General features: G+C 42.5%; 1 protein-coding gene across 1 annotated transcript; it reads left to right on the forward strand.

Moving 5' to 3' along the window:
* The first annotated feature begins 1,150 nt into the window (after positions 1–1,150).
* UBE2A (ubiquitin conjugating enzyme E2 A) lies at positions 1,151–12,987 on the forward strand. Its single transcript, XM_065410468.1, has 6 exons — positions 1,151–1,406; positions 1,736–1,816; positions 2,434–2,459; positions 8,934–9,023; positions 10,588–10,676; positions 11,565–12,987. Exons 1-6 carry the CDS (start codon positions 1,363–1,365, stop codon positions 11,691–11,693), a joined length of 459 nt encoding a protein of 152 aa, XP_065266540.1. The 5' UTR covers positions 1,151–1,362; the 3' UTR covers positions 11,694–12,987.
* Positions 12,988–13,622: the final 635 nt, after the last annotated feature.

A 13,622-nucleotide genomic window follows, 5' to 3' on the forward strand; every position in this document is an offset into this window, starting at 1 on the left:
CAAGAATGTATAATTAATTTAATGTTAAAACATGTATAGAGAGCAATTTATCGGTGGCAAAGGGAATTAATGGGATGCTGGTTTCAAAGAAATACAAGCAATAGAAAACAACCTCACCTCACATACAAAAGTGGCAATATGTTCCCAAGAACATCACAAGTAGCAAGGGCTTTTCTTTCAGCTGTTCAGCACTACTGCACAGCTACTTTGAATCTATCAGTGTAACTATCTAGTGTGATTTATTTACAGCAACTCAGCTCCCCAGTAAGAGTAAAATGACTGCCCCACTGGGTAACTGATTTTTAAGGTGGAGTATAAGGAAATAAGGGGAACAATGAGACAAGCAAATCATTATACAGACAGAAAATCGTTTAGTGACTCCTACAATATGTTGTTATGCATAAGGATCAGATTCTCTTATGACATGCTTACCAGACACATACAAATGGAACAAAAGGCAGGGAACACTCATGTCTATGCAATGATTACCTCTGCCTCTCTGATCCAGCAAAGGTTAGCATTTACTCAAGTAACCAGTGCCTAGGGTTCCTAGTGGGGCCAACCCAGGAGTGATATTTAGCAATATACCCGCACCCAGGAGGTAGGGCGGCTTTAGCTGCCTTGTGGCACTTCACAAAGCTAGGAAGCCTAGCCCGCCCTAGAAACCAGCTAAGACCTCTCCTTGCTCCTAATGACCAGGCTGTGCCCCTTGCCCCCTTTCTTGTTATCCCCATAAGTGCTTGAAGATTTCCCCCTAATCAAATTAGGATCCCTAAGCGGTGTTTCTGCCCCGCCCCCGGCAAGTGGAAATCCCGCTTTGCTTCTCGCCCCCCATAAGCAAATGACCCCGCTACCCTGTTCCCCGCCCAGCAGCCGGAGCGCCCCCCGCCCGGCTTCTCTCCCCACCCGCATATGCAGGGTCCAGGGGAGGATCCGGCGTGGGGGAGCCTCACACAGTACCGGTCTGACAGAGACAGAAACTATGGAGGGGAAGGAGATTCCCCCCCCCCGCGTCAGCACTTCCTGCTCCCCTGTCGGTGGTACAGTCCCCTGGTTCCTTAGACACCGCCTCGTTCCCACCTCTCCGCCACCCGTGGTGGTAGAGTCTGATTTGGCTCAGCTGCATCCGGCTCCTTTCCCTTCCGCGGCAGTGGTATCGCCCGGCAGCAGGCGCAGACGCAGGAATAGGTAGTAGCTGCCGCCCAAGCCTCCCCCGCGTCTCCGGCACAGTGGTAGAGGCCGGTTTCGCTTGTCGGCAGCCCCCGCCGCCTCAGTCGGATCCAGCCGCTGTTGCCGTGCGCGCCTCGACCCTATCTCCCTCTTCGGGCTAGTGTATGAGTGATTTATAATCCTGAGCCCGCCATGTCAACTCCGGCCCGGAGGCGCCTCATGCGGGACTTCAAGAGGTAACGAGCCCGCTGGCTAAGGGGCCCGCGCCTCTACCGGGAAAGGAGGGGGCAGGCTAACATGGCGGCGGGATAGGGAGCGCTACGCTGATTGCGTAACGCAGGGCCACGCTGTCTGGCTGCGGCTTACGCGGCTTGCTCATGACAGTGGAGCTGCCCGCCGGGTTACGGTAATTGCGCAGCTCACCGGGGAGGGGGAGGGGAGTTACTCGTTAGCTACGCTACTTCCGTCCTTCGCGGAGGGGAGGGCTACGCCGAGGGCGGGGGGAAGCCGTGGGCGGGGTTAGTGACGAGGTGTCCCACGGATGGTCTGTGTCTCTGTCCCGCAGGTTGCAGGAGGATCCCCCGGCCGGGGTGAGCGGGGCCCCTTCCGAGAACAACATCATGGTGTGGAACGCGGTCATCTTCGGGTGAGGCAGGGGAGCTGGGCGGGGTGTGTGTGTGTATGGGGCGGGGGGGGGGGACTCGCACACTCGGGGAGGAAGCGTGGGGCTGGGGCCGAACCCGCGTCGGGGAGGCGGGACCCGCATGCCCCACAGCTTCCCAGATTTTCACCATAGCCCCGCATGTGGCCGCCAAAAGGGAGTTTTGTGTCTGTGCCCCTCTGTCCCCTGCGAATGTCAGGACAGTCTCTGTGCATAGCCATGGGATCTGTTATCCGGAGGAGCTCCCCCCACTTTGTGACTGTTAAGTTGGGACCTTTGATCCCCTCCCCAATAGCCTTAGGAAAAGGGGGACCTCTTCCTACACACATGTGCGCCGCCACCCCTCCCCCAATTCGCGGCTATGCACTTTTTGGGAATACAAATTGGGAGGGTCCAGATCCGCTTCTCTCCCTATGATTGAAATGCCTTGCACCCATGCACATCATTTCCCCCCTCCCCTGTTACAGATTTAGAAGCAGGGCACCCACTAGGGCACTTTTGTCTGTAAGTTTGTAAAACACTTTAAAGCCTGTTTCTGTGGTGGGGAGGGACCAAAGTAAAGGGCGGGTGTGGTGTAATGACTGTTTTTATTTATTTTCCAGGCCTGAGGGGACCCCTTTCGAAGATGGTAAGTTTGGTTAAAATCCTGCCCTTGTCTGTTCTTATCTCTGTGTGTGTAAAGGGTTAAACTATGAAAGTTTGACACAATCTCAAAATGTTACTCTCCTGGGTCCTTGCAACAGGTTTAGACTAGATATTTTGCTCTCCTGATGAGAATTCTGTACAAGTCAGGAGAACATACCATTAGTTGAGATTCACCTGGCAGATTTGAAAGCAGAACTTTGCCTTTAAAATTGATATTTAGCTTTGTTCCATCCCTGACCCTTGGAACGTTCCCTCCTTCTCTTCCCTTTTTCCAAAAAAGTCTTAACTTTTTTGAAATTTATAATCCGGTTACCATCTCATTGCACAAAAACACATGCAGATCAGCATGCAGTCTTTAGCTGTGTTTTGTCCTTAGTCTGGTCAAAGCACATCTAGAATTTGTTAGCATTTCTATCATAACCCTGGGTTATTTTTTTCAGGTGATTTTCATGCTTGAAATGTAAATGGGCAACCTAGGTATTTGCGTTAAACAAAAAAGGGTACATATTGGATGTCCTTCTAAGCTTATAGGGTGTTAAGAAAATTCAAACTTGTTTATGTCAGGACAATGCTTCACTGGATCTTCTATCACAATGCCTTTAATACAGGAAGTGATCTTTAACATCCCATGATATGCAAAAGCTAGGCTCTATTCATAAATGGCTACTCTGCCCTTTGCTTTAAATTTCCTTGCTTTAGTCAACTTAAAAGGACACCAACTTGAAATTTAGTCAGCTTTAAGAATTAAAGGTAGGTTCAAATAATAAACTTACCCCTAAGAACCTATGCCAATTTCTGTGGCTTTATTATCTCTGAAAATGTTTTCACTTCACTGATGCTGTATGAAAGACCAGCACACATAGTGGAAACTCAGTAGACATGAAATGCTGTCAAATAAGCAAAGCAAATGAACTGAAAACAGTGGTACACTCTAACAGTACCATCAGTGCAGGACTCCAATTATTCTTGGTTCTCATGCTGAAAGCCTATGGCAAACTCTAGCTCTTAATGCTTCTGACCCTCTGAGGACACCTTGCAGGCTGGGTTGAGGCTTTGCCTTACTGAGCATGCTTTAACTTTCTGGTACCTCAGACCCCAACGGTATTTCAGCCACTTCCTTTTTATCCTTGATTTGTCAAGAAGCTCATCACAGGAACTGCCTCAGTTTTAATTAATGCAGCTCCAACTTATATTGTGCCTTAGTTTGGAGGCTGGATATCCTTTTTTCTTTTCTTTTTCTGCAGTGCTTGTTGCTAGGGATCTCCTCTCAATTTATGAAACTGTGTAAGGCAGATAAACTCCCTTTTGCCTCCTTGGCCTTGGCATGCTAATGTTACCGGAACTGCTCAGAGGCCCAGGTTCTTGGTGCACTGCCTCTAATGGAATGGGTTAATACCTGGGGGTTTCTCTCTTCTGTATCTCCTGCAGCTTGAGACATTGGAGTCTCCTTCTCCTATCTCTATGGCTCAGTGTTCGAGTAACTGATAAGTTTAGTTACTAAGGACTTTTGGCATCAGTACTCCCGCTGGCATGTTGAAGGTGATAGAACAGCTTTTTGGAAGTATTGTGCTTGGATCTAGACCTGGGGCTGAGGGGGTTCTGGCATTACTTGGGACTGGTGCTCATTCACTGTGTGTGCTTTTAAGTGTCATGCTGATATCCTAGCACTTTGGGAGCTTTAGCAGAGCATATAGTCTTCACCTTGGTGCCTGCTGGATTGTTCCTTGGAAGGTACTCTGGCACTGGTGCCCACTGGGATTCCCATCTCATACTTGAGTGAGGAGTAACAGCATCGTTGCTAATTTTTCCTGACCGCAGCCTATGGGAAATACTCTTTTTAAATATCTTGGACAGACCAGAATATATTTACTTCCTACAGCACAGCATCTCACCACCTAGAAGTGTTGATGCTGATATCTCCAAGTACTACTAGGGTAGCTTCGTGGTGCCCTTTACCTTGTGCTCTGCCTCTCACTAAGGTTAGTGTAGTGGTGTTTAGTTTCTTACACCCTTTCTGGCTTAGTAAGACTTGACTCTAAGAATGCTTTCTTCAGTAATACAGGACTATTATTGGTCTGGCAGCTCATTGCAGCACCTCTTTTACCAGCAGCAGACGGCAACACTTCTTTAGGCATCAAACCAGTCCGAATGTTTTTGTCTTGGTTGGAGTACGTGATACCTCATTAGGAATGCATTTTTCCCAGAGGACAGCTGTCTCTCGCTTGCTATTATCCAGAATGCTGTGCTTAATACATTAAAGTGCCACAGGAGACCCAGGGTGAAATACTACTTCCACTGAAGTCAGTGGCAGTTTTGCTATTGACTTCAGTGAAAGCAGGATTTTACTATCCACAAGGAGGAAAGAGGTGGGGGCATAGTTTGTGTTCTCAGCACAAGCTATAATCATTGGCAGAGAGACCCTGGTCTGGGTCTCCTGTTTCCAGGACTGTGCCTACTCCCACACCTACAGACATTTCTGTTCTCTTTTCTGACAAGCAAAGGAAGATTAATAAGGAGGCTCTTCTTGTGATAGATTCTCACAATTGGTCTCTGGGTCATGGAGTACATGTAGATTAGAACCATCTCCAGTGGGGGACACTAATGGTGGATCTCTTTTTTTTTTTTTTTTTTTTTTCCCCCCCACCTAAACTACAGACTCTGGTAATGGTAGAAAAAAAAAACTGCTTGAGCCAGAGACATCTCAGTTTGCTAGGGAGGGAAGTGTTTAACTTTGTGCTGGAACCTTACAGCAAAAATCTTGGCCATGCTAAGGAGAGACAAATGGTTCATTTTGTACTGGTTCAGATGGGTACAGTTCTTAACTGTACTACAGATACCATCAGTCTGAGTCTGGCCAGGAGTGATCACTCAGAACCAGGCCACCTCACTCTGTTCAGACTTAAGCTGCTCCCCCTGAATTTTTGGGTCCTGTCTAGAGGAAGCTTTATAGGCATGTGGTCTCCAATTAAATGGCCTTCAAGAAGCCAGGATGGCCTGTTTGTACATTGACAAGATTTCAAGTGTGGAAGCAGGCCCATGTAGACTAATTTACTTCCCATAAGAAGTACTTGACTCTCTTCTTTGCCTGTCCTGAGTAATTTAATAACTCTTCAGGTTTGTCTGGCAGCTGTTCAGCTATTCATGAACTAGTCAAAGGTATATCAGTGTCTCCACTGCCTTTTTCTCTGAGCTCATGCAGGGGTTGGTACTTTTAAATCCCATATTAAAAACCTGAGTGTCTGGGACTAATGTGGTTGTGACAAAGTTGATGCATTTCTTTTGGGTCACTCACTATTTGTAAGACCAAGAGTTTTGGTGTCAGATCACTTCCTGGTGACAGTGTTAGCTGGCAGAGTAAGAGATTTGGGGTTTAGTGACTAATTCTGTAGAATTTGGTACATGGTGGAATTAAATTGGTGCTGCAAGAATCTCAGAAGATCTCATCCAACATGGTGAGAATTCCGTTTACGGGATCTGTTGTCCTGCCTGCATCCTTTCTGTGTTTATATACCTCTGGTGAGGCCCTTCTCTGGATGCCCGACTTCAAAGGTCCTTGGTGGCTTACGTGAGGTGCACTGAACCTTATAGGTCCATCCATTTTTTTGTTCCGTTGCCATGTGGGGTAATACTTCTAAGAAAACCAAGTTTTAGTGGTGGTCTGCACTGCTCATTATTGTAGCTGACTTAGCCACCCTGAACTTGGAAGTCATGTCAAGGTAGTCTCATCCTAGGCAATGCACCGTCCATTGCTTGCCTCAGAAGATTAAGTTGTTGGCCCTTGAAAGAGGACCATGCATCTGCCTTACCATATGTTTATAATACTGTTGCATGAGTTACCATCTTACTCTTTTTTTTTCTTATTTTTCTTCCCCTTATCATTCAGAGTATGGTCTGCAGAACCCCACTTATTTTGTTCATGTAGCCTTTTAAATATGAGTGACTGGCAGTTTGATTACCACTCCGAAATTTTAATGAATGTGTCTTTAGTGAGGCCAAACAATGAGACTTCTGTGAGAGGCTATGAAAATCTTTTCAAGTAGAACCGTGGATAAATGAGTGCACGGAGAAAGGCCCACAATAACTAAATAAATGCATTTTTGATTTACAGCAAGGTTGTTTGGGTAACTAAACTCACTATGTTAAGCAGGACATCAGGGTGCCTTTTTTCCTCAACAGCCTGGCAGTAGGATCTGTTTAAAATGGGGTTTGATATTGTTTGTTCTTGTCTGATTGGCTTCTCCACTCTCTCCTCTTTACATTCTAGCCACTGTTCTAGAATAATTCTAGTCATGTCTTACAGATGTATTTTGAGAACCCCTTGATGTTCGTCATAGGCACACCATTTGTGGTAGCTTGTGCTCAGTTTTCAGCCAGATGCTTATCCATTTTGAGATCTGTTTGCTGCCCAAACAGTCTATAAGAAGCGTTGCTTGTGGTAGAGTTGGCAATTCAGCTTGATTCTCCTTCCTAAACCTCAAATCAATAGCATGAGGAATGGAACACCACTAAAAAGCATTATGTGTTGATGTTGCCATTTAACAAGGTCTATCTTCTGCTTGTGGACACAAATGAGACTTCATTACTTTCCTTTCCTTGGATGAGCAATCTATCTATACAGCTAGACATGGTTATGTTAGAATTGATTCCCTAATGGCATGTCAGTTTTGTGTAGTATAGCCTAGATTCCCAGTAATTGTAAAAATGTATATGTAATTCCATAAATTAAAAATACATAATACAATATAAAAGATTAACAGGCATGTCATGCTAACGTCTGAGCTTCAGTGTCTTCATAAATGGCATTGGAATCATAATGATGCTTCTTTTCATAGCCAGCTTGTGTACAGAAAGTGCAATATTAGGAAATTACTCTCTCTAGCACTGCACTTCAAGGCTTTTCATCTGCATATTAGAAACACAACTAATACTGCTGTTTTGGACTTGCTGTTTTATGGGAACAAACTACAGGCATCCTACCATGCTAGTCCTGCTGACCTCTTGACAGAAGGGAAAGGAGCTAACAAATACTCCTTGGCTCTCCCTTGCTTTCCACTAGGGAAGGCTTGAAGATTTCTAGAATAGCTAATGTTTGGCTAAAAACACTCTTCCCAATTAACAAATACCATTTAAATGCATACAATTAATACTAATAATAACTAGTATAATGTATACTCACAGTAGACATGAATTCTTATATTCAAGGTATCTGTTTTTTTTTTTTTTTAAGCTCTCTGGGCCTAAACTAGGTTGTCATTGGTCTGGGAAGAAGGTTCATTACAAGAAAAGTAAAATTGCAGTGTTTCCCTTAATCATGGCAACTGGTTGTATATGCTAACATGACACTGATAGATGGTGCAAGGATATATCTCAGTTACAGGAGACTTTGGTTGTAAAGAGGGTATTTTTTAGCGTCATACGTTGTTTTTGGCTGTTAACCTCTTTGTGTATACTACACAATGTCTGGCTTTTTTGATTTGGTGGATCAAGGACAGTACTGTAAAAAAGACTGTGTATTTACTTCCAAGTGATTGGCATTTCTAGAGTTCATCACTCACTCAGTCCTATTTGAATTTTTGCTAGCACTCACAATACGTGGGACTCTGCTTGTCTGCCGCTTAGTTGACTGACTTATTTTCCCAGGTCATCATAGCTTTAGGAGAAGGACAAAAATAGCCTGTATCAGCAGAAGCTATGTTAAGGTTGTTGGGCTCAAAGGATTTAACCATCTCAATTCTTGTGGCTCATGTTAACACGTTTCTTAAGGGGCACAAGTTTTGGTAGTCTCAAGCCATACAGAGTTGCTCTGATCGCACCAAATGGCTGGCAGATAATTGACTCTCCAAAACTTCTTCATATTGGCTCCTCAAGGCAGATTGTCCATTTGCAGAATCCATGGTAATGTTGCAGAAAGGTTCCACACAACTTGATGTACAAGGGAAGTCACAAGTGCATTAGGCTCCTAGAAATATGATCTCTTAAATAGTATTACAAGCATCAAGTTTAAAAAAAAAAAAAAGTCCAATTATGTATTGTTGGGAATGGAACATTGCTCTTCCCTGCAAAGCAGATTCCTAATCTTCTGAACGTGCAGAACAACCGTTTTCTATGCATCTGGATATTTAAGAGGTATTATAAAGAGAACTAGATCTTTGGAAGGATACTGAGGACGGACTTATTTCCTCACCTAAAATTTCTGAATAGGACAGTTCTGCATAAGAGAATAATGGTGAACATTATTCTCTTATTGGGAGAGGCTGCTCAAAATACGAGGCATTGTCTAGGATTTAGAGCAGAGGAATGGTGGAGTTGAACAGCTTGAATTCTATTTCCAGCTTTGTATGTGACGTTGGGATAACACATTGGACCTCTCTATAAATGGAGGATACTTGCCCATCCCTTGTGAAGCATATGGATGTCCTTGAACAAAGTTATTTATAATTTTCTCTTTCAACTCCAGGAACTTTCAAACTTACAATAGAATTCACAGAGGAATATCCAAATAAGCCACCTACCGTTAGATTTGTCTCTAAAATGTTTCATCCAAATGGTAAGTACCCATATAAGATGCAATCATTCTGTGGTTTATGGCTTATTACAGCACTTACAGTAAAGCATAATGCTTGCTGATTAGACAGTGTAGTCTTTTTATAAACATACTTGTTTTTATGTAACAAGTGAACTAGCTCTCATCCTGATACAGGAGGGAGCAGGGATTGGACATGTCCCAAGTAGCACTCAGACTCGTGTGTGTGTTTGAACTCCCTTGATTCACAACTCTTATGGAGCAGTGTTGATGTGAATCCCTTAGGCTCCCATCTTATTTGGCTACTGTATTTCTGGTTAAACATCTTTTGCTCAGAGAATTCCTCTGGCTCTGAGGACAAAGAGGCCTTCCACACTGAGAGGTGGGGAGGGAAGGGAATCGTGTTCATTTACAGAGTCTGGTTAATTCAGTTAACCAGAACGAGTGGAATCTTACGTGAACATTGTCCTTGTTTTAAAAACACACATGCTTGAGGTCACAGCATTCCATTTTATGACTTTGCTACATAGATTTCCCTTTTTAAAAAAAAAAAAAAAAAAAATCTCACATTGGGATCTTCTTTGTCCTTATGTGGCCTCATGCAAAATAATCTTTGTAAATACATGTTAACATTTACAGTCATAACTGTGCTCTTAAAGTTTACATTTGTCACTTTTAAGCTGAATTTGACCTTTTCTGTGAAACATGTCTCTCTCAACAGTTCTGTCTATGCTTCAGTTCCATGGTGGTTTATAATATCAGATGCATTCAGAAATGTGGCTTGTACAATCAAAGCTAGCTAGATAGTTTTCTCTGTTTCAGTGGCTGCCTTCAGGAGTGGATATTTCAATTCAATGTCAGATTGCATTCCTTAATCTATGCTTGCTTCCAGCTGTAGCTGCTGACGAACAATATGGCGTTGTGGCCTGCATAACTCTTTTAATTCCAAAGGCTTTTCATTTAAACACTTGCTAGGTACATGAATAAAAATAGAACCACCATAAAACTTTCATGTTTAGTTGCTAACAAGGTATGGATCAAATGCACTATTAGTGGGGGAGGGTTCCTTAAATTAGTGAGTGGAAAGACCACCTTAAACAATTTCTTCTCTGTTCCTTGTTTAGTTACTAGAGTCACCTGCATGAAAACAGTTGTTGCTTCAAAGTAAACTTGTTTCTGTTACTTAATCCTTGCTTGAAGTAGCATGGTAGAGACCTCTTCATAGCCCCTTGTGAGGTCACAATGGAGCAAGTTGGAGGTGGGTGGGGTTTTTTTTTTTTTTTTTGAATAAGCGGTCTAAAAATTACATAATTTCTAGGCAACTCTCCTTAGCAACAAGTCTGACTTTTTTTTTTCCTCTCTCAAGAGATCGGGGGTCATTTTTCTGTTAACAGATATCAACTCTGTAAGGCTTGTGATGGTCATTAACTTGTTCTAATGTATGTTTCACTATTTAGGCTTCTGAAGATTGAGTAATGCTGGCAAAAATTTGGTGTGGAACTTCTGTTTGTTTGTTTTTTAAACCCTATCCTCAATGTTATCACATCTTATATTGTTATACAACAATTCTTTTTAACCCCTCTTCTAGTCTACGCAGATGGTAGTATATGTCTGGATATTCTTCAGAATCGTTGGAGTCCTACCTATGATGTGTCCTCCATCTTAACATCCATACAGGTAAAATGACTTCCCAGCATTTATTGTAATCCTATACTTGCATGTAAAGTTGCTGTGACAAATTTCAGTTAATGGCGAAAATCTGGTTGAGCGAAGTTTAAAGTTTTCACCACAAATTACCGTTCTTCTTTGTTTATGTTAAGAACAAGCAACAAATGTAAACAGTCTAATGCAGGGGTAGGCAATCCAGACCATCAGATGCTTTTGAATCTGGTGTATGTCAGATTCTTATTTACTTATCAGTGTTATATTTTCCCTGGAGTCTGGACCTTGACACACACAATTGATTACCCCTGCTAATGATTCTAATCAATTACAGGGAGTCTTTTGGTAGAGGGCTGGTGGGGAGAGAGTTAAGTACCCACTGACAAAGTTATGTTCATCAGGTCTTAATACTAGGTGCTTGATTATTTTGATTTAATTGGGGAAGGTAAAACCAGGAGAGATTTTTAGAACCTATAATGGGAATAGTGTTATGGTAACAGAACACTGGTTACATATTTCAAACTTCTCATGTGAAAGATGAGGATTTAATACACCTCTACCCTGCTAGAACGCTGTCCTTGTGAGCCAAAAAATCTTACCGCATTATAGGTGAAACTGTGTTATATTGAACTTGCTTTGATCTGCTGGAGTGCGCAGTGTGTCGCACACTCCAGCGCTGCTTTACCGCGTTATATCCGAATTCATGTTATATCGGGGTAGAGGTGTATCTGTAATAGCAAATAACCCAGAATACACTGCAATATCTTGTGGTTACACTGCTTGAGTACAGTGAGCAGGAGGAACACTTGACACAATTTTTTTGAACTAATTACTGGAAATAAGTTTTCAAGTCTTATACCTACAAAACTGACAGGACTTTTTTTTTTTTGTCTTTTTTAATAGTCTCTGTTGGATGAGCCGAATCCCAACAGTCCAGCAAACAGTCAGGCAGCTCAACTATACCAAGAGAATAAGCGGGAATATGAAAAACGGGTTTCTGCAATAGTAGAACAGAGTTGGCGTGATTGTTGACCCTGGATGATGCAAATGAACACTCTGGTGATGAGGAAAATATATATGAAGTGTCTGAGTCATCTTCCTCCTAGCATCATTGCATTTACTTTGAACGCAAACTAGCTGTTGTGCTGTTGCCACTCTCCCTTGCTGAAGCTTCCCTTCCTTGGACATCAGAAAGCACCCATTTTGAAGTCAAATGTACTGTACTTGGGTTACTTGCAAAAGAATTACTGATGCTGAATTCATTTTCTGTGGTCCCTCTTCTCCAGTCTTAGGGCAGTATTGTGCATTTCTGTAGTGTACACTAAGCTTTTAATTGTAATTGTGTTATACACAGTGATGCTTATGTGTAGCTTGATAAAAGGGATGTTTATATACGTATATACATTTTTAACTGATGTTACTAGAGTGCTGATCTGTCCAGGCTGGTCACTTACCTCTACTGTTGGTTTTAGACCCCACTGCATTTGTAAGTACTGCAGGAAGAATTAACTTTTCTTTCCCCTGGTCTTACTGGGTTGTCAACTGTTTAGAAATACAAAACAACTGATTCCAATCCAACTAATCAGATAGTGAAAATGGGGGATAGTGGCTACTTCTGCACTTCAGGTGCAAGATAAGGTATGATTACTGTTATGGTACTTGGGGTGATATGCAAAGTACCTCCTTTTTATTTACAAAAATAGGGTTTTAAAGGATATACCTATGAGGATACTGATGAAATAGGTTACTTTAGTCCTCTCAGTGAGGCACTGACTGGACATATCCATGTTGAGCTGTTGTACTTAAGTTCAAAATCTTGTTAACTTTGCTATTTTGAGTTTAAAAAAAAAAGTGTGAGGTAGGAAAAAACAAAATGCTTCGAAGCTGGGATATCGCATTCATTAGTACTTGATTCCCTTGCAACAGTTAAAACATCTCTGTTGTGGAAAGTGAGTAAGAATTGTGAGAGGGGGCACTTGAGGCTGTGCAGTTCCTGCTCTTTGTAAATTACTAGTGGGGTGCGTGGCTGTGAGCAACAGCTATGTGCTTGTTAGTTTCCACCCACTTTAATGAAAATATCTTTCCAAGTTTCAAAAGGTGGAGTGAGTTTGGATTTACAATCTTTTGCAAGGCTGAGTTTGTACGCTTTGGAGGCAGTACCTTTTAAACAGCAGTGTGGGATGAGACCTATAACTCTGTTGTCCACTATGCCCCTGTCTTATGTGCACATTGGTCTGTTGAGAAGTATAACTTTGCATAAGTAACCCATGTAAGAAACTGTACATTTTTCAAAACTTGTAAATAAAAGTGTAACCTTATATCCTTATTGTATAAAGAGGCAAGAGATCTATTTTACAAGGGTAGTGGAAGCTAACATTTATTGGTTTGGATCCCAAGAGGTAGATACTGTTTTGTTGTTCAAAGGGTTAAGTATACATCTGTGGTTCATGCACCATAATTCAAGTAGTATTTGAAAAGTAACTATTTGTGTTTGTGCTATTGTTAGCATGGGGGAGGGTCATGCAATATTTTCTCTGGGTAAAAGAGTCCTGGATAACTTAACAGCCCTTGGAGAGCTCTTTGAAAGATTCTATCTGTTCACAAAAATGATGAACCTCAACTTGCAGAACTGTTCAAGTTTTGCATACTTGATTACACATGCTGGAAGAGTAGGTCAGAGTGGCATCACCATCTACACTTCAAGGAAGAGTATTGAAAATGACAGTTTAAACTAGTGCATGGTCACCCATGCTCGATCTATGCAATACAGTTTCAAGCTTTCAGTTGGATAGTCCTAAAATAAACCAACGTACACACCCATAGCTAGAGCCCTGTGCACATACAAAATTTGTATCTACAGCTGATTGATCTAAAGCAGCTGGCTGTAGATTTGCAGGGCTTTAGCTATAAAATTTGGCTCCACATCCATCCATGACATCCATCCATGACACCCCCCCCCCC

The sequence above is a fragment of the Emys orbicularis genome, chromosome 9 (genome assembly GCF_028017835.1).
Source record: "Emys orbicularis isolate rEmyOrb1 chromosome 9, rEmyOrb1.hap1, whole genome shotgun sequence".
Taxonomy (NCBI): Eukaryota; Metazoa; Chordata; order Testudines; family Emydidae; genus Emys; species Emys orbicularis.